Consider the following 22105-nt stretch of genomic DNA (forward strand, 5'->3'; position numbering starts at 1 on the left):
AAGTGTGCACGATACACTTATATGTTGGACATTCGTTTCTGCCGTGTTAATCTAAATTAATAATTCTTACAAATAGGTATCATATTTATGCTTTCTTGCATCGTACTCGGATACAATGAGTGGTTTTGACGGGGAATTGTCCGGAGACTCACCTTTAAGCAAGCGACGTAAACAAACCACGTGGGAGGAACAGGAAATCGAGTAGTGGTAACCATGGTATCGTTTGCTATTGAACAGTAATGACTCGCTATTTATTCAGTTTCAGTGGCATATTGTCTCAGATGCAAACGTTGTGACCATGGAGGGACTTACACACATAACTAATCGTTTGTTTAGCAAGGATATTGACCAGAAAACCGTTCGCCTCGTCAACAAAGTAAGGAATTGCGAGTTTTCGTATTTGTGGCATTGATAAGTATTTTTGTCATGCCTTTCTGCTTTGAATATGGTAGTCACAGTTTTCCTATGTACCTCTTTTCCTAGTTAAGGAATTTTGAGGTTCACAAGTCCCCCATTTTACAACTACTCCCAGGAATTTGGGAATTCAAACTAGACAGCAGTACAGCTCCTTACTTATGGTACATTATATTAAAAGGATTAATGTTTACAAAACCATAACACTAGATTCCTAAGAAATAATGGTGTGAGTCAATTCATTGCATTGTTCTAAGTCAACTCTCTTCTATGACATTTCACCTGCAAGTTAAAAATAAGTGAGATTGTGAGATCTCTAATGTGTGCCGTTGCTGATCAGGGCAACAGAGTCAGTACCCAAAACACCTGACTCCAACTCCTTGATTTCTTGTATGTCCGGCTCCAACTCCGACCCTTTTGACTTTCTCTGCAATAAATTTGCCCTGATGGGTCTTCATTGACTTGCACGTGCTCAAAATTCCCACTTCACAGCATATAGGCACTGGCAGATGTATCCATGTCCCTTTATACCATAACCATTTCATTCTTAGTAATTTCTTATTAAAAACTCACCTTTAGATTCTAGAATCAAGAAATTATCCAGATACAGTATATTCACTCAGTGGGAAATCTGCTGATCGTGGTGTCTGTTTACATTCTGTTCTTGTTATTTTGTTGACAGATGGCAGCACCTATGTTTATGATCAACATAAATGAATTAGACTACTGCCTACAATGCCCTTTAAATCAAGAAGAACATAAATGAAGAACAGGAGAACAACAAACAAGTCCTAAATAAAATGTGGAAAATAAGAGAAAAGAAAAAGCTGCAGCAGCAATAAGAAATATAACTGAAGGAGCTGCCATTTGAAAGACAATAGCTCCACGTTACACTTACATCATGTTTAAAACTTCTTTACTGGTGGTCGGAGTTGGAGTCAGACTCAGGACTATTTTACCGACTCCGACGCCAGCATCACCACAATTGCTTCCAACTCTGATTCCACAGCCCTGGTTTGCCTATGTTTCATCCATTCAAAATAATGCATTTTTGTTTCTTGGTGGTGCACTGTGGCTATAGGCGGTTACCGGTATGCTTTTATTTTCACAGTTACATAATGGGTTTAATTCAGCTAGAAAGGGGGTTGGAAGTGGGTCTATCACATGTTTTTAAATGTGATATCAGAGTTAAGATGGACCCCACCTATGACTTAGAATAAGATCGGAAATTGGTCTTGGTTAGGCTTGAATGACACAGATCAAGCATAGGTTAAGTGACGTTTGGTTAGGCTAATGCCTAAAATGGCTTGAAATTCATTTGTTTCTGTTTATTTTCACTATTAAAGAAGAAAAAGAAAAAAACTAAGGTTGAGGTTAATGTTTACAAAGCCTTAACACCACATTAAATGCCATGCAAGATCTCTCTCTCTCTCTCTCTCTAAGGATTTGAGTAGATAATTTCTAAAATGGCTTGAAATTCATTAATTTTTGTTTATTTTCGTCATTAAGGAGAAGAAAAAGCTAGGTTGGGGTTAATGTTTACAAAGCCGTAACACCACATCATATACCCCTCAAGATCTTGCTTGTTTTGTGAATGTTGTTGTTATTATTATTATTATTAATTAGATCCCTGGAGGATTGGAAGTCTGGTACTGGGTATAATTATTCCCTTGTACAGTGGAAAAGAGAGAGAGAGCCTGACAAAGAGAGTGTATGTGAGTGAGGTGAAGGGAGGAAGAGGGAGAGGGAGTCCAAGGATGAGATGAGGGGATGGAGTGGAGAGGTACCGGGTATATGAGATAGGGGGGTGTGAGCTGGGAGCAGGGCAATGAACTGGTGGGGGACAGGGCGATATGGAGGCGATTTGTTTGTTGCCACCCCTTACGGGATTAAGGCATCTGGCAATAGATAGATAGATGGACAAAGGAAAAGGGTTAAATGGAGCATATGTCTTCTTAATGTAGCCTGTAATCCCTCATTTATCCGGACGTGCAGTATCCAGACCTGTTCATTATCCAGATACTCGACCTTGGCTTTATCAAACCATTATCTGAATTTACTTGTAATTAACCGGACGTAAAAGTCCCCGAGAACTTTGGCCGGCCAGCCGACATGTTTAAATAATCGGTATTGTCGCTGCCGGGCTCTAGCTGTGAGCAGGAAATAGTCCGTAACTCACAACTTGAGCTAAAATGTCTGTCTGCCCCAGTACTGAATGGTCAGAGTCGCACGCTGGCCTGTTCACTCCCCATGAACCTCCAGCACCCAAGTAGTACCGACCATAACACACAAGCAATGTCAAAATGGCCATATGCATTCCAACCGAATGTCCAAAGTCGCACGGCCACCGGGATTTAGTTTTTCCTAACTTCCACTGCTCATGTAACAGACCGCAAGCCACAAGTCAGGTGAAAGCACCCATCTGCCTCTACACCGAATGTCCGAATTCACCTGTCACCGGGAGTTGTGTTTCCCAATGGCAAACGCACATGTAAGACAGGCCACAAGGCAGGTGAAAGCACCTGTCCGCCTCATGACGAAAGGGTGAAAGTCTTGCCCACAGCCTTGCTTCTCCTCCTCTTCCCGTCCCTTCTTCATACCCTCCCATGCTTCCCGCCTTGCTAGCCCTGCCTCTCGGCTCCCCCCTCCTTCGTGTTGAAAGCACGAACCTGTGAACTTTTAAAGTTCTTGGCGATATATGTGAATATTGTTTGTCAAATCAAAATTCAGTGAAATCCACAAGAAAGCTCATGAAATTTTGCATCTAGACATGTGGTTAACTCTTGCAAGGTGCAGGCAAAATTTTGCACTAGGATGGTGGGGAGTTATATGAAGGTAAGTTGTACTCTTGAACAACATTTGTTCTCACTGCAGCTTTGTTAGTTTTTTCATCAGTTGTCTGTGTTTTTATTAGCTTATGTTATACAGTAATACCTCATTTATCCAGACTTAATAGACCCAAAGGCATGTCTGGGTAGTGGCAACATCCTGATAACGAACACTGTTCCCTTACCATACACAGATCCTACCTATACCCACCTCCAACCTGTACCTAACCAATTTGTACAGTGCCCATGCCTAATTTGGCAGTGTTTTCCAGTCATTCAGGCATGTTAGACATCAAAACACACATAGGTATATCGGAAGTAATGGTAAACACCAAGAAAACCATACAGGAAAACCACTGAAAAACAAAAAGCACTCTACCTTTGCACTACTGTATGTATAGTACCTCTCCTTATTTTGGTAGTGTTCTCAGACCATTCTGGCATATTTTGACATCAAAACATACATAAGATTATCCAAACTAATTTTCAACACCAAGAAAACCATGCAAAAAAAAAAAAAAAAAATGAAAACCAAAAAACACCCTACCTATACACTACAATATGCATAGTACTCCTCCTATTTTTACCACTGTGTTCGGGTCATTCTGCCATATTGTGACCTCAAAACACACATAGGAATATCCTAAATGAAGTTTAGCACCAAGGAAACTATGAAGGAAACCTAAAGTCACCTGCCGAAAAACATTCGGTTAGGGTACTTACTACCCAGTGCACCGCCGCCAGGCTTCGTAACCCACCACCTCCAGCAGGTGTAGAGTTGTTGTGTGTGGTCTAGTGGCAAACAGTAGTGCCTAACAAAGGTCTATAAACTTCTCGTCATCCTCAACCTGCTGGAGCTGGGCGATGACAGGTGAAGTGCAGTGCAGTGATGGTGGCCTTCCCACCTCAGGAGACTCTGAAGACAATTGCAAACGTACTTCCAGCAGATACTCAGCAGCGGTTGACATGCTTGGTAGCAGATCCGAAAGTGAAGGCAGGAAACGAGCTGGTGGTGGTGGTGAGAATGGGCTGGCACTTGTGGGGATCGCAGGCTTTAAGAATGAGCCAATCCTGGTCTGATGATGAGACTGACGATTCTGCTGGAGGATGACAGCATCCCGGACAGCCCGCAGCTCCATCGCCAGGCGGAGCAGCACCAACTCCCTGTCACAGTTTGGGTGCTCAGCATAGGTACTGTAGCATCCCCTCCAGGTAACCACAGAGGACACTGTGACGAGGTACTGAAGGAGTTGTGGAGGGCTGCAATGCAGGGTTTTCATCCTTGTCGGTCCCGCTGTCCTTTTTTGCCTGCAGAGGCAGAAGTGGCAATCACATCAGACATGGTCTAGTAACCAGGATCGCCGCCGCTGCCGTCCAGCCACTCCTGCACATCATCGACATCCACCTGCCCCCCTGCTGTTCTAAGGTGACTGTGGAAATCATCCACGTCAAATCCCTCGAAGTCGTGTTTGACATCGATTCCCTGCAGGAGATGACACCAACTGCTTTTGAGGGTTTTGACGGAGACTTCCTTCCACGTGTTCACCCAGCAGAACAATGCAGACTTCAGGTCAAAACGCCAGAGATTCTGCAAGGTCTGCTTCCCATGTGTGTCCTCGACCGTGCCCTCATCCTCCAACACCATCATCACCTTGTTCAGGAACCTCCTGCGGTACACTCTCTTCGCAGCCATGATGACACCCTGGTCCACTGGTTGAATCAGAGCAGTTGTATTATCAGGCAGAAACATGCACCTAATCCATCCATCCATCATCCAATCCCACGTTGCCCCATGAGGAACGTAGGAGCCCGGGGTTATGCAGGCTGGTCCTGACATTTAAGATGAGCGTGACCAGCCTCCCTCATCTGTGAGTGGCATTACATGAGCAGTAACCCCAACCATCCCTTGGATATAAACCTTCACCGTCTCAATCCGATTGGAGTGCCGCAATTACCCACTAAACTGCCAGGTGCCATAATTTGGTTGTGGTTACCACCCAGCGTAGTAAATGGTTTCCTGGTGTACAGGAAACCATTCGGCTTATCACACAATGTAGAGACATCCATAGGCAGAAGGAACAGGAAAGAATGAAGGAAAGAAAGACAAAAGAGGGAGTGTAAAGTCACCCGTGGACAGAAGGATGGGGAAAGAATGAAGTAAAGAAAGACAGAAGAGGAAGGAAGGAAAGGAGGGAGGAGAGGAAAGGCCAGACACCTGAGAGCAGCACTCGAGTGAGTGGATGGTGATTTGCCTGTCAAAAACAACCAAATCCTTCTCAGACGGATGGACGGGAGCATATTTCAGGAGCAGGAGTTCCTTCACCTGGTCACGAGCGATTCCAAGGACCTACATTTGATAACAGATAACCTCCTTGACAAAATGTCTGTGGAACCAGTCTTTGAAGATCTTAGCAGTAAACCAGGCCGTAACAGAATGGTACCACACAACAAGCAGGCTATCCATCAACCCACAGATACAACGTGGTTGTTTTGCACACCCAACAACAACGGGTTTGAGGCAGTGCATCCCGTTAACATTGGCACAGCACAAAACAGAGACACGTTGTTTGGACAACTTCTGACCAGGCACAGACTTCTCTCTTTCCTCAGCCAGGGTGTTGGTTGGCAAGGAGCGGTATAACAGACCAGTTTCGTCAGTGTTATAGACTTGACCAAGGGCAAGGCCCTCATCCTTGATCAGGTGCTGCACTTTCTGGCGAAACAGGTCTACTTCCTCCGCTGCTGCATCCAAGGCATTGTCGTGTGCCTTACAGCCAGTATGTCCTCGGCGAAGGTCGAAGCGAAAGAGCCATCCCTCAGATGCCTTGAAGTCCTGCACGTTGTGCAGGCATGCAAACTTCTCAGCAGCAGCATTCACCTCGGTCCCCACGCACTAGCACCCCAGCACCACGTTGCTGACAAAACCACATCAGTGTTGACCGGTCGATAATGGCGTGCCAGACCAGGCCCATTACCTTCCCGTTGCCATGATGTGCGCTTTTGGCAAAGTCCTGTCTGTACTGTGTAAGCTTGTCACGTGACTTCTTGATACCGAACAGTGTTGAATGGGCTAGATCATATTCGCGAAGTACACGTCTTGTGATCCAGTCTGCGTCAACCTTGCCCAATATCTCATGCTTCTTCTTCAGTCTCAGAACCTTCCTCTTCCACTTCTTAGGTGGTGGTGGGGCCATCACCATACACACAAGAATACAGCAGAGTAGGGCCACAACCTGAAGAAGGTAGGGAACCACCACAAATGCAACCACAATCACAGCCATCATTGCAAGCGCTACCACTCATGAGAGGCAGAAAGGCATGAACTGAGGTGAAGGCTTCTGTTCACCGACAAGCAGTATAACACTGCCATATCACACCCAATGGTTGCTTTTGAGCACAGAGGAAGCAACAAGCAACAAACTGACATCTGTATATAACGTTCACTTACGTTTGCCCAGGCAAGGATTAGTACGTTACGGCAACAGTGGATTACCAGTAGATCACCGCCTTAGTCAGTGTATGACTAATGTGGCCTGCCTGGCAACTCTCACCATTCGGTAGGGAAGTGGACAGGCGCGCATGATGGGGGGTTTCCGCACTAATCTCGGAGGCCGGGGGACTCCCTCCATTTGGTGTAGAGGCAGACGGTGGGTTTTACCATATATTTACTCGTGGCTTGTGATCTCTGTTACATGAGTGGTGGCCACCGGTACCCCTCAGCCAGGAACAATGCTCGTCTCCTCCATTAAAAAATAACCATAGAATTTCTCGAAGGTATGCTTAATGTGTTTCCTAGGCAGAATTACGTAAGTTATCTTTACCTAACCTTACCAAACTAACCTATCCCATCGGGGCTCCTTGGCTGAGGTGGCTGACTGTGGTATTGAAACGAATACCCATACCAAATGGAAGTATATTGTACAGTACAGTATTGTACTGTACATACTGTACACACATACATTGCTGTACTGTGTACAGTACAGTACTGTCATATGCACTGGTACGGAAATTACTGTAATGATATTGTAATCATAGTGTGGGAAGGAATCTCTCTTTTTGTGTTTGTGGTGTGTGTGTGTGTGTCTCTCTCTCTTTTTGTGTGTGTGGAATGTGTCTCTCTTTCTTTGTGTGTGTGGTGTGTGTGTCTCCCAGTGGCCGTGTGACTTTCGACCTTTGATTGAGAGGCGGATGGGCGCTGTCACTGAACGTGTACTCATGGCTTGTGGTCTGTGTTATATGCACAGTGGCCACCTGTACTCCTTAACCAGGAACCACGTTCACTTCATCCTTTCAAAAATAACCATAGCATTTTCTCGATGATATGCTGTATGTGTTTCCCAGGCAAAATTACATAGGTTAGCTTTACCTAACCTTACCAAACCTAATCCATCCCAGTAGGGCTGCTTGCTAAAGGTGGCTGACTGTGGTATTGAAACGAATACCCACACTGAATGGAAGTGTATTGTACTGTACATGCACACATACAGTACTATACTGTGTACAGTACAGTAGTCATATGCATTGGTACAGAAATTTCTGTACTGGTATTGTAATCATAGCATAGAAAGGAATCTCTCTCTGTTTCTCTCTCTCTTTCTCTCTCTTTGTGTGTGATATGCATTTCTCTCAGTGGCCGTGTGAATTTTGACCTTCAGTAGAGAGGCAGACAGCCGCTGTCACCGAACATGTACTCGTGGCTTGTGGTCTCTGGTCGATGGTGGTGGTGGTTGGGCAAGACTTAGCCCAGTGGCTGCGCGAATTTCGACGTTCGATAGAGAGGCGGACAGGCTCTGTCATCGAATACGTACTCATGGCTTGTTGTCTGTGTTACAATCTCAGTGACAGTGAGGAAAGAGTTAGCCAGGTGGTCGCGGGATTCTGGACATTGGGTGAGGATGCGTACGGACGTTTTGACACTGCTTGAGGGTTACAGTTTCATTGCTCAGGTGCTGGAGGTTCATTGGGAGTGATCACAGGACCGCAAGATGTTGACCATTCAGTACATGGGCGGACAGACATCTTAGCTCTGGTTGTGGGTTACGGACTACTTCCTGTTCACGGCTTGAGCCCAGCGGCCACCATACCGAATGTTTGGACATGTCGGCTGGCCGGCAGAAATTCTCTGGCACTTTTACATCCAGATAATAGCAAGTAAATTCGGATAATGGTTTAATAGAGCCAAGGTCCCGCATCCGGACACTGAACATGTCCGGGTAATGAGCGTCCGGATAATTGAGGGATCACCATAATAGAAACACCAACGAAGATGATGGTATACCATTTATACCAGTATAGCGGTACTCAATTTCCAGTTGCATATTTGGCCGTGGATTTGTGTGTGTGTGTGTGTGTGTGTGTGTGTGTGTGTGTGTGTGTGTGTGTTATACCAGTATAGCGGTACCCAATTTCCAGTTGCATATTTGGCCGTGGATTTGTGTGTGTGTGTGTGTGTGTGTGTGTGTGTGTGTGTGTGTGTGTGTGTGTGTGTGCCCTGGGAACAGCTATCACTCATGTCGCAGAAAGATAATTGATTTTCCAACCATTTTTAGTTTTTTGTGAATTTTTGTTGTTTATTCATTGTTTTCCTAGCGCTTAGCATTAACCCTATCAGATTTTGGGGCCAGGCAGATAATGTCTGTGCCAGAGTCAGCCACTCACGCTGACCCAAATCTTCGCGGCCCGATATCTTACTTTGATCGCTCTGTGTAAATACACTTTTCATGATAGAATATTGGTATTGGTGTCATTTTAAAGCTGAATAGTTGTACTTTATTGTAGTATGTTTAAAAAAGGAGAACAAAGAAAATAAAATGTCAAAATGATGAGTTGAAGTTAGGCGAAAAGCAAAAATTTTATACCTTGCCGTAGAAAAATATTCGGCAAAAAATAATGAGTAAAGATATGTAAGTTTGGTTTAAACCATGCAAAAATACAATAAATTACCTTTACAATGTTATATAGATTATGGTAATACTGTGTTTATATTTCATTGTGCAGTAAAGTGAAAGGAAAGAGATGCACAATTTCATTTTAGTCTCGGCCGCATATTCGCTTCGCGATGTTTTCCTTTGATCGGTCAATGTAAATACACTTTTTATGATAGGATGCTGGTTATGATGCTATTTTGAAGTTGAATAGTTGTACTTTATCGTAGTATGTTCATAAAAGGAAAACAAAGACAATAACAAGTCAAAGTGACGAGTTGAAGTTAGGCAAAAACCAAAAATTTTATACCTTGCTGTAGAAAAATATTCACCAAGAATAAAGTTATGAAGAAACAAAGCCATGAGTCAGACCAGCTGTGCAATACCGCCACATATAGAGCAACCATTCCGTGACATCATGCTCGAGCCTCTTTGTTTGTACATAAATGCGATTTATGGTGAATATTTTACAAAAGTTTCTTAAAATGACGATCAAAAGCGTCATCCGAATCTCTGTGGTTGGATTTGAAATGACGATCGAAATAGTCATTTGAATCAGAAAGGGTTAATATGGATATTCCTGTGTGTGTTTTGATGTCTCAGTATGGCAGAATGGCTGGCACACACTGCCAAAATTTGGAGAGGTACTGTACACATTAGTATTTTTTTTTTTTTTTTTCATGGTTTTCTTGGTGTTTAGCATTTCTTTGGATATTTCTATATTTGTTTTGATGTCTAAATATGACACTGACTTGAAGACAATGCCAAAACTAGGAGAGGTACTGTACATACAGTAGTTAATAGGTAGGGTGTTTTATGGTTTTCATTTTTTTTTTTTTTTTTTTTTTTTTTTAATAATTATTTTGGATATTGCTGTGTTTGTTTTGATGTCTAAATATGCCTGAATGACCGGAAAACACTGCCAAAATAAGCAGAGGTACCGTACAAATAAATAGGTTAGGTATAGGTTGGAGGTTGGGTATAGGTAGGGTCTGGCCATAGTAGGGGGGATATTGTTCATTATCCGGATATTTCCACTACCCAGATATGCCTTTGGCTCTCTTATGTCAGCTAATTGAGGGAGTACTATGATAGGAAAAGTATATGGGAGGATACATATTGACAGAGTTAGGGAAATAGCAGAGGAATTAGTTGGAGAAGAGGTTGTGTAGATCAGATATGCATCTTTAGGTTTCTAATGGAAAAGTTCCTAGAGAAAGGAAAGATGTTGTATGTGGCCTTCCTGGATTTCTACAAAGCATATGACAGAATGGATACACAAAGAATGTGGAAAATATTAAGAATATATGGTGTAAATGGGAGGTTGAATGCCGTGAAGAGTATCTAGTACGGTACTAAGGCTGCAGTGTGTGTGGATAATGAACTGAGTGAATTTTTCTCTCTGAATGTTGGATTGAAACAGGGGTATGTCATGTCTCCATGGTTGTTCAGTCTGTATATGGATGGAGTTGCAAAAGAGGTACAGTACAAGGTATGACAGTGGATGTTGGAACAGCCCTAATGAGAGAAGACAGCATTTAGAAACTTCCTGTACAGTTGTTTGCAGATGATACTGTATTGTTAAGTGAAAGCAAAGGGGAACTGCAAGGCTTGGTGAATGAGTTTGGGAGAGTGTGTAAGAAATGGAATCTAAGGTGAATTTAGGGAAGAGTAAAGTTATGGTCTTCGAGAGAAATGAAGGCACTGAATGTGCAGTGAGGTTGGATGAAGAGGAAATGGAAAATGTGAGTGCATTTAAGTATGTGGGTTGTATAATGAATAAGGATGGAAGTTTGGAGGATGAAGTGCTTGAAAGGGTGCAACAAGGAAGAAAGATTACTGGTTCTTTAAAGGCAGTGATAAGAAATAGGGAGGTGAGCATTGAAGTAAAATAGTTGCTGCTTGATAAATGATAACATTGTGATTACAGCTGTAATGTATGAAGGTGAAGTCTGTACCTTGTTAGAAGGACACAAGTCAAGAGTGAGAGCAGTGGTAATGAATTTTTTGACAGGAGCACGTGGAGTTACATGGAGAGAGAGACTGACAAATGAGGAAGTGAAGGAATGTTGATGTGTGGATGTGATAGAAAGCATTAGGAGATATACACTAAGGAGGTTTGGCCATGTGGAGAGGATGGAGAGCGAGAGACTAACGAGGAGAGTGTATGTGAGGTGGAGGTGGAGGTGGGAGAGGGAGGGGGAGGCCGAGGATGAGGTGGAAGGATGGTGAGGTATATGAGAGAGGGGTGTGTGAGCTGGGGGAAGGGCAGTGAAATGGTGGAGGACAGGCTGACGTGGAGGCGATTTGTTTGTGGTCACCCCTTATGGGATTGAGGCATCTGGCAGTAGATAGATAGAGAGATAGATTAGTATTATTTTTTTTTTTTTTCCTGGAAGAAACTTCACAAAAGAAAGTTGGCTTAGAACTACAGTGACTTCTCTCTATCTGTGTGTATCTATATCCAGATGCCATAATTCTGTAAGGGTTGGCCATTTGACTCTGAGCTAGCTGGTTCTTTTTGTGGGGAGGAGCACTAACCCTCCACCAACCCGTTGATTGACATGTAGGGAACATGTAAGGGTTGGTTATATGGTTACCACCCAGCATTGTAAATGGTTCCTGGCTTACAGGAAACCATGAGGCTTGTCACTCAGTGTAAAGCCACCTGAAAAAGGAAAGATGAGTATTAAAAGTGACAGGAAAGATGGGAGAAATAGGAAGAGAGGAGGGCAGACACAGAAATAGAATGATATTGGTGATGGAAGAAGTAGGCAGCACTACATTAAGTGAATGGATGGTTGATTTACATTATTATTTCTTAGAAATCCAGTGTTTCGGTTTTGCAAACATTTACCTTTTTAATGTATGAAATTGAAATAGGTTTACACTCCACTTTTGTGGAATGGATGTGGAAAGGCTGTACTAAAGCACCTGGACAAAATTCAGAGTAATGCTGTAAGAATAATTAATAACTCTGCAGTTCGCGTGAACTACCTCCCCTATGAGTAGGCCTAATAAGAAATGTTGCCTCCCTTCCAGCACTGTATTTTACAGATAGCTTTTTCTATGGAAAATGCTCAGACAAAGTTGCATCCATTGTGTCACCCCTCCTTGCCTTCCCCTATGCTACGTGGGTGTCTGTTAACATTCACAACTTGACTGTCACACTTTTGTATTGCGGGAGCACTGTCTATCAGAATTCCTCAATTTCCCAAATCGCTTCTCTTTGGAACTCACTTCCCCAAATTAGTTTCCCCCCAAGCTTCGACCTACAGCAGTTCAGGTCCAAGTGTTACAAATTTTATTATGAACAGAGGACACCTGTAATCTGAGGTCTGTTTTTTTTTTTTTTTTTTTTCTAAGTTCATCTTATTTATAAAAAAAAAAAAAAGGTCAAACAGAAAAGCGTTTTTGGTACAGTACAAGAATTACAATTTGTATAATTTTATTAATATAAACATTCATTGTTGCTACTATAAATGGTCATGAATGAGACTGGATAGTAACATAATGTGATGATCAGAAAATTTACTGACTTAGTGGTAACTGGAAATTATTGTCAATTTTTTACAGTAGCTACTATTCATTGATACTATACCATTTATGTGTATAGTACAGTATATAGTGTGGTGTGTGATTTCAGGAGGTAAATCAGCTACTGCCTGCTGCCAAGACACAGCTCATAAGGGAGGTGACAGATGACCTTGCCATTCTTCTCTCAGCTGATCCATTCTTGGCTCTCACCACTGGTACAGTATCAGTACAGTACATGATAAAGTTTGTTTGCCTAGAAACTCCTTTAACTGATAAGGGTGTAGTAGCTCATCCTCGGTCTACCTCTCCCTCTCCCTCCCTCCACCTCACCTACATACACCCTCTTAGTCAGTCTTTCATTCTCCATTCTCTCCACATGTTCAAAGCACCTCAGTGTATTTCTCCTAATCTTCTCAACCACATCCACCCCACAACGTTCCTTCACTTCTTCCTTCGTCAACCTGTCCCTCCTTATCACTCCACATGCTCCTCTCAAGTAACTCATTTCCACTGCTCTCACTCTTGACTTGTTCCCCTCTTTGCAAGGTCCACGCCTCGCATCCATACGTTATGTTAGGGATCACAATATTATCATGCAGTGACTTCTTAACTTCCATACTCACCTCCCTATTTCTCATCACTGCTTTCAGTGAACCAACACCCTTCCTTCCCTGCTTTACCCTTTCACGCACTTCATCCCCCAAAGTTCCATCTTTACTCAAAACACTACCCAAGTACTTGAATGGAGAATGTGAGTGCATTCAAGTACTTGGGTAGTGTGATGAGTAAGGATACTTTGGGGGATGAAGTGCGTGAAAGGGTGCAACAGGGAAGGAAGGTTGTTGGTTCACTGAAAGCAGTGATGAGAAATAGGGAGGTGAGTATGGAAGTTAAGAAGTCACTGCATGATAGTATTGTGATCCCTACCCTGATTTATGGATGCGAGGCGTGGACCTTGCAAGAGGGGAACAAGTCAAGAGTGAGAGCAGTGGAAATGAGTTACCTGAGAGGAGCATGTGGAGTGACAAGGAGGGACAGGTTGACGAATGAAGAAGTGAAGGAACTATGTGGGGTGGATGTGGATGTGGTTGAGAAGATTAGGAGAAATACACTGAGGTGGTTTGGACATGTGGAGAGAATGGAGAATGAAAGACTGACTAAGAGGGTGTATGTACGTGAGGTGGAGGGAGGGAGAGGGAGGGGTAGACTGAGGATGAGGTGGAGGGATGGAGTTGAGAGGTATATGAGGGGAGTGAGTTGGGAGGAGGGTAGTCAAAAGGTGGGTGACAGAGCGACTTGGAAGCGTTTTGTCTGCGGCCACCCTTTGCGGGATTAGGACGTCGGGCTATAGATAGATAGATAGATATATAGAGAGCTCAAGGAGTTGAAGACTACCTAACAAACATTAGTTTATATATACTGTAGTAACTGTAACTAGCTACTGTACTTTGCTGTACACCGGTATTCTTTATCATTTGTGTTCCCTACCAGTCCAAACACCAGTACAAGGTATGAATTAGTGGAGATGCTCCCCATCTGCACACTGTTGCACTGAGTTGTTACCAGCTGTGATAGCGAAGCTGATATTGTTTTCAGTTTGTCTGTCTGTCTGTGTGTCTGTTAGCATGATAACTTTGTAGCCACTCAAGATATCATCACAAAATTTTACAGGTGTGTATTAGGAGGGAAAATCTCCTACGAGTTCAAAATTTGGTGAAAGTAGGTTAAGGTCAAGGTCAAATTCTGAGCCGCGCTAGATATGTATCGGGTTGCGGCTGGTGTGATTCCTTCCTTGGAGGGGCCTCTAGTTGTTGGTGTTGTTGATCAACCTCAGTCTGTCTGCTGAGCTGACTCAACTGCAATCAAGCAGTTGCCCCTGCAGGGTCATTCTGTGCTGTGAAGTGATGTTCCCTTGCAGCTGACAGCACCTTACCACAGGAAGACAGGGAAATGTGTGGAGGTTTGGTTCCTGGATGAACACTGCAATTGCATTTAACCATCCAGGTAAAGGAGGACCATAGTCGGTTCCACTTCACCCCATATTGTACCTTGAGTGACATGCCAAATGGCATCTTGTACTGTAGCTGTATGAAGAAACCAAATAACCAAACCCCAATAGAGTGTTAGTGTCAGCAAGGGCATGCAACTGTATGAAATGAAATGCACAAGCAATGGCAGATAGGATGAGGTGGGCTTGGTGGTACCAGTTACTGCACCAGGCATGAGTCAGGCTGGGGCTGGGCCTTTGCTACCGTAGTAAAGGGTGCTGTGGTTCCCAGAGCTGCCACCTTTACCTGATAGGTATGCCGTATCTTTGGGTGAAAATTGTTGGGACAATCTTAGTGCTGTATTGCATGTTGGTGAGTTTCCCTGTGGCTGATCTGGTAGGGTGCTCCAAGGCCATTGGCCCTGCTTCTGGTTTGAGCCAGTGGGTTCTAGGCATCAGTTTTTTTTACAGCTTTGGATGATACAGCTTAGGTAGTTTCCCCCTGCATCATTACTGCCTGCATCGTAGATGAAAAATTATGGTACGCTGTTTGAAAGCAAAAAGCCATCTTGAAAAACCCAGTCACCTCCTTGGCTTAGGCAGCAGCTGTATTTTGAATGTGACAAGAATGGGAGAGGTGGGTGGAATAGTGACTAAAGGGAGGTGCAAGCGTGCCATGTTAAGGAGAAACACTCATAGGGAGAATCAGGAAGCAAAAATAAAGGTATTCATATGTAGATCCATTGTAATGTGTAATAAATGAGTGCACAAGAGATGCAATATTAGTATGAGATTAGCTACAAGACTTGGTCAGCTTCAAGTCTGCAGTTGGTAGGGGTTGAACAAGGAGAGAGGGTTAGATATGCCATATTAGACTAGGCAGATGTATCTATGAAGTGTGTAGAGGAAATTGATATCTGGATGATAAAATTATTATTGTGCTTGAAGCTCTCTCACATCACTTCATGAATGGACACTCATGGGAGGTGTTGTATGCTGATGTATTAATGTTGATCACAGAGAATAAGAGGGGAGCAAAGGGAATGGTTTAGGAAGTGGAGAGATGGAATGGAGTACAAGAATTTGAAAGTAAACATTGATAAAACAGAAGTGAGGATATTGGGATGGTAGAAATACTGTCATGGCAGGAGGAGTAAGTCCATGTGTAGTTTGCTGCAATGGTGTGAGAAAAAATGCCAGTTTTTGCAGTATTCATGATATGTGGATGCATAAAATTTGTAGTGTTCTTTGAGGTAGGCTGCAAAATAACACTGATTTTGAATGTGCAATATATAGAGGAGAGCATTCAGAAGATGAGAGATGGAAAAGGATTATTCTTGCTGTAGATTCCCGTGAGTGTGTGTGGAGGGATGTGATGGGTGCTGGAGGTGAGGCTGGAGCTAGCTCAGTAGCAAAGGTAAGGAGTGTTTTGAAGAAGTTCTGGGAGTTGTTGCTCCTCTCGAGAGGGAACTCGTCTGTGCTAAGAGATCTTTGTATGCAGCATGTGTTAGGAGTGGTATTGCTCTGTTGTAGTGAGACTTGGGTAGTAAAGGAGTATAAGTTCAAATGCACAGATATATGAATGATCAGATGGATCTGTAGTGTATTCTTGAATGTGAGGCCTTGGGTGTTAAGATTGCAAATGAAGAGTTAAAGGAGGATAAGTTCAAATGCACAGATATATGAATGATCAGATGGATGTGTAGTGTATTCTTGAATGTTAGGCATTGGGTGTTAGGATTGCAAATGAAGAGTTGAGGGGAAGGATAGGACTTGAATGTGTTGGTGATGTGGTGAGAAGGGGTAGATTGAGAGGGTTTGTACATGTGGAAAGGAAGCAGGATGACAGCTGGGTGTGGAGGGTGAGAGTTATAAATGTTGAGCGTAAGGGACTGAATAGAGAGGCTGCTCGAGATCTAGCAGCACAGAGAACTACCGTTAGGTGACCAAAGCTATTGCTTGCATGCATGTTGGAATCTCAGTAAATGAAATTAAATTAGCAAATTATAAAGTCTGTTACAATAATTGAGAGTGGAAGAACTTTTTCACACTAAGGACAAAACTGTATTCTGTATGTATGAAATCTGCCTGCTTTATGGGGGTGTTGGGCAGTAAAGGAGGAGGATGTTCAAAGATCTGAATATGCAGTGATTAGGATGGCTAGATAGATATGTGGTTTTTCCTGAATGTCATGGTAGAGCCACTGATAGCAGTTCAGTACTAGAAATGAGTTGCTGAGAGGTTGGGTGGGAATTGAATGTATTGGTGATGTGATGCACAAAGGTAAACTGAGGTGGTTTAAACATGGTAAGAATACAGGATGAAAAGATCTAGGGATGTGAATGTGGGGCAGAACACCAGGAGGTAGACAAAAAATTAAATGAACAAATTGTGGTTTAACAGAATTACTTGAGGGTTAGGAAACCGAAGAGATATAGCTAGTGATTATGTAGCTTGTGAGTTGTCATCAAGTGAACAAGGCTGACACATTCAGCATGAACAGTCTCCCAGAAATGTATCTGGCCCCCAGGAATTGATGTTTCTGTAAATGCATGCAACACAAGATGCATGTTAGATTCAATAGGGCTGGTATCTGTAACAGTGGTTTGCACCTTTCCTTCTGTTTTTTGTGCAACTGATAACAACCATATCTGCAGCATACCACATGCTCTCAAATTAAACAATGAACGAAGGTGATTTCTTTTTATACCATGTGCAAAACCACAACCATTACTCGTAACTCAAGTGATTCAGGCTCCTTAGAAAATGCACGTTCCAGCGCCTGGTATGCCAAGTAGCACTGTAACATCCCTATGTTTGCATGAACCAAGCATATCGTCGAACTGCTTCGAATGCAATATACAATAGTCAAAATAATATAATATTACAGTGATTAGCAAGTGCTCAGAAGTACATTAAAATGCTATATCGGATACCAGTTGGTGGTGGGTGGTAGCAACCATCATCCACTCACCTGATGTAGTTCTGTCTACTTTTTCCATCACCGTTATTATTCTGTTTCATTCTTTCCTCTTTCTTGTGCCTATGGATGACTTTACACTCCCTCTTCTGTCTTTCTTTCCTTCATTCTTTCCTCTTCGTTCTGCCTGTGGGTTACTGTACACTGAGTGACTGGTCAAATAATGTCCTATACACTAAGAAACTATTTACTACGCTGGGTGGTGACCATATAACCAAATTATGGCATCTGGTGGTTTAGTGGCTAATTAAGGGGCTCCAGTCGGCTTGAGCCAGTGCAGATTTATATCCAAGGGGTGGTTGGGGTTCATTTCTCATGTAATGCCACTCAAGGGTGAGTGAGGCTGGTCACTCTCATCTTAAATGTCGGGACCAACTTTCCTAGCCCTGGGCTCCTACGCTCCTCATGGGGCGACATAGATGATGGATGGATGGATTCTCTGTTTGCCTGTCTCTCTTCCTATTTCTTCCATCTTTCCTGCCACTGTTTATTACACTTCTTTCATTTTCAAGAGGCTTTACATTGAGTAACAAGCCTAATGGTTTCTTGTAAGCCAAGAAACCATTTGCAACGCTTGGTGGTAATCATATGACTGTCCCATATGTGTTCCCTGTGTATCAGCAAGTGGGTTAGTGGAGGGTTAGTGCTCCTCCCTGTAAAACAACTAATCCAGAGACAAATGGTCACCCCTCACGGGTTTATGGCGTCTGTCTGTAGAGAGATAGATAGATACGAGTGACATTATGATTTACTGTATAGCAGTATTATTTCCTTCTGAAGTGAATCAGTCCATTGGAGGCTTTTTCTAGGCATAAGTTAGAAGACTGTCAAGTGCACCCATGTGTTTTAAAGTCACCATAAAGACATCTAAAATATCACTATCATCACCCTTCACGAAATGAGCCTAAGCCTACTACAGTAATCCCTGTACTATCCGGACGCCCACTTTCCGGACATCGCCACTTACCGGACATAATCATCCTGGGATCCAATATTCCTAAAATGGTCCGAAAACTGCAAAAAAAAAAAATTGACCTTTTCCCGCCCGTAATTTGAACTTGACGCGCGCGGCACGGGACAGCTTTGTTTTGGTGCGTCATTCCTCCGACGTCTGCTAGAGCGCCCCTGCATCCTCCCCACGTACCGCCTCTCTCTTGTTGTGAGTGTACAGTCGTCGTCATGGCTGCCCACGTGCTCACTTTCGTGGTGGTGCCTTACCTGCTGCAGGCTCTCCTGCTGCTCTCGTGCCTCTCCTTCATGTGTGTGATGATGGCCCCGCTGCTTGAGAAGAGGAAGAGAGTGGTTTTGACTCTGGAGAAGAAGAGGGAGATATTGGAGAAAGTGGATGCGGGATGGTCTTCGTCACGCATCCTTTGTGAGTTCAACCTGGCCTGATCTACTTTGTTTGATATCAAGAGATCCCGAGACAAACTCATGCAGTACACGGCTGACTTCTCGTCGAAAAGCAAACGCAACGTGGAGAGGAAGATGATGTTTACTCCCAAGTTTGCTGAAGTTGACCGCTCCACGTTGATTTGGTATTGACAGCAACGTGCTGCTGGTGTGATGGTACGTGGTACGGAGCTGAAGGTTGCTGCTGAGAAGTTCGCAAGGCTTCAAGACGCCCTAGACTTCAAGGCATCCGAGGGTTGGCTCTTTGCGTTCAAGTTACGACGTGGCCTTACCAACCGTAAGTCTCATGGCGAAGCTTTGGATGCTAACGAGGATGGAGTAGAGGAGTTTCGGCACAAGGTGAAGGGCTTGATTGACAGGGAGGGCCTCACTCTCGGTCAAGTCTACAACGCTGATGAAACTGGTTTATTCTATCGCTCTTTGCCTACGAACACTCTAGCCGTGGAGACAGAGAAGCGTGTACCTGGCCGCAAGCTCTCCAAGCAAAGGATATCTGCTTTGTGTTGTGCTAATGCTAACGGCATGCACCGGCTTAAGCCCGTTATTGTTGGCCATGCAAAGCAGCCTCGGTGTCTTCCTGGGGTGATGGATGTCCTTCCTGTCGTTTGGTACCATTCCTTGAAGGCATGGTTCACAGGCCACATCTTCAAAGACTGGTTCCACCGCCATTTCGTCAAGGAGGTCATACATTACCAGACGGGGAAACTGGGAGTCCCACGCGACCAGGTAAAGGCCCTCCTTCTCCTCGACAATGCACCTGCCCACCCGTGCGACAAGGACTTGGTGGCTGAGAATGGGCGCATTAGGTGCATGTTTCTGCCACCTAATACTACTGCTTTCATCCAACCAATGGACCAAGGAGTGATCGTGGCAACGAATCGGCTATACCGACGGAAGTTCCTGGACGAGGTGATGGTTGTTCTCGAGGATGAGGATGAGCGCAGGGAGGGACGGGATGTGCGAGGCCAGTGGATTTTGGAAAACCTTCACCGCTACAGCATCAAGTCTGCCATTTACAACTGGACCAGTGCATGGAAGGAAGTCCCTGTCAAGACTCTAGAAAATGGTTGGTCTCGTCTGCTTCTCGGAACAGATGTGGAGTACGATTTTCTAGGTTTCGACGTGGATGACTTCCTTGCACGTTTACGTGTGTATGGGGACGATGTTGATGTGGACGAAGTGCGTGAGTGGTTGGATGACGACGAGGGCGATCCTGGGTATCAGACCCTGTCTGATATCGAGATCACATCTTCAGTTGCAGATGTCAGTACCCAGCTTGAAGATTCCGACGAGAACGTCGACGATGATGCAGACTCCTCTCAGCATGACACTGCTCCACCCATCCCCAAGCTGAGCGCACTCCGGGAACACCTAGAGTTCGTTCTGGACTACCTGGAACACCCGGACTGCGACAGGGAGATGGGGCCCTTGGGACTTGTGGAGGAAGTGCGTTCTTTCAGGCAGCGCATCATTAATCGTCAGAATTGTCGTTCCTTGCGTCAATCAACGATTGACAGCTTTTTCAGGCCCGTGACCCCCGCTGTGCCGAGCCCTGGCTCCAATCCGTTGCCTCCCCAAGACAGGCCCTCGTGCTCTGAGCCACAGCCCAGCACATCAGCCATGGTGGAGTCACTGCTCGAAGTGAGTTTGCGCCTATCTTCAGAGTCGTCTGCAGTGGGTACGCCATCACCACGACCCAGCGACGCACCCCTAGGTCACCTCCCTGTGCTAGTCTCAGACTCTGACAGTGATTAAACGACAAGAACTTCTCCACTAGACCACACGGGAATTTAGTGTTGTCCAGTGAAAGAAAAACAGTGCATACAGTATTGTTAAGAAATTAGAAATCTGAGTGAAAAGACAAAGATTTTGTGGACTGTAAATTTAACATAAATTAACTTGAGTGTGTTTTGTTTAGAAAATGGTTTTGAGTGGAAAGACTTAAAGTGCAGAGTGCAACACTTATTTCATTAAGTTACAATGGAGCATAAGTAAGACAAGAGTGCGCATTGTAAAGAGAATGGATTTGTGAGTGCAAATGACTAAGTTAAGTGCGAGACTTCATGAACAGTGTACTGCAAGTGCTTCAGGAAATCCTTCTTGCTGTCGGAGTCTGAGAGGAGGTGGTTATTCATCGAGATGGCCAGGGACTTGCTGTAAGTACCCAGAATGTTTCATACTGTACTGTACTGTATTTTCCATACTATACTTACCTCTAACACCTCATTTCACTCTTTTATGTGCCTTATTGGTGTGAATAGTGTCTTAGGTGCTATCCATGTGCAGTAGGGAGGTGTTTTTCTGAGTTAGGCTAGGTTAGGGTCCATAACGACCAGGGACTTGTAAGTACCGAGAATGTTTTATATTGTATAGACCTACCTCAAAAACCTCATTTTATGGTTCTTTTGCATTTATTTCAGTCTTTTATGTCCCTTATTGGTGTGATTTGGGTCTTAAATAGGTGCTATGCATGTCCTGAGGGAGTTGTATAGGTGTTTTTCTGAGTTAGGGTCCATAAGTACAAGTCCAGGAGGCTGGTGCCCACTATCCGGACAGGACCACTTTCCGGACATGCCTTTGGTGCTATTACGTCGGATAGTGGAGGGATTACTTATATTTCACTAACCTATTACAGTACAGTATATAACTACCAAAAATGAACATTGTGACCCAAGATATTTGTAGTATGTGCCTAAGTGATAACTGAAAACTCTCCCATCCTAGGATGGCAGGCCTACAAATGTAATCCAAGTGTACTTAATTACCGTTTAGAAGGCTTTACCTTTTGTGTCACATTGTATTGATTAGGAAAGAGACTGATACTTTTTTGAGAGGCTGTACAATGCTTTTCAGTGTGTATAGGTCTTGGATACAGTATGTATGAATAGTTGCCAATATTTTCATTGTAGATATGGTGCTAGTTGAAATGCAATTACTAGTTCATGTGAAAAGCTTTTTCTTTTAACGTACAGCTTCACCATTCTTGTAATTGGTTCACTAGAATGTATGATATATATAATTA

The 22105-nt window shown here is 43.8% G+C and overlaps 1 protein-coding gene across 1 annotated transcript in view; it reads left to right on the forward strand.

Annotated features, from left to right (window-relative positions):
* Positions 1–292: 292 nt before the first annotated feature.
* LOC145411653 (uncharacterized) overlaps positions 293–22105 on the forward strand; it is a 119781-nt gene continuing 97968 nt past the window's right edge. Inside the window, exons 1-2 of the mRNA XM_080281659.1 lie at positions 293–376; positions 12813–12918. Coding sequence (XP_080137785.1) covers positions 299–376; positions 12813–12918 — 184 coding nt within the window. The 5' untranslated portion in view covers positions 293–298. The remainder of the gene's footprint in view (positions 377–12812; positions 12919–22105) is intronic.

The sequence above is a fragment of the Coenobita brevimanus genome, chromosome 90 (assembly GCF_032717465.1).
Source record: "Coenobita brevimanus isolate Jiangsu-jjx chromosome 90, ASM3271746v2, whole genome shotgun sequence".
Taxonomy (NCBI): domain Eukaryota; kingdom Metazoa; phylum Arthropoda; class Malacostraca; order Decapoda; family Coenobitidae; genus Coenobita; species Coenobita brevimanus.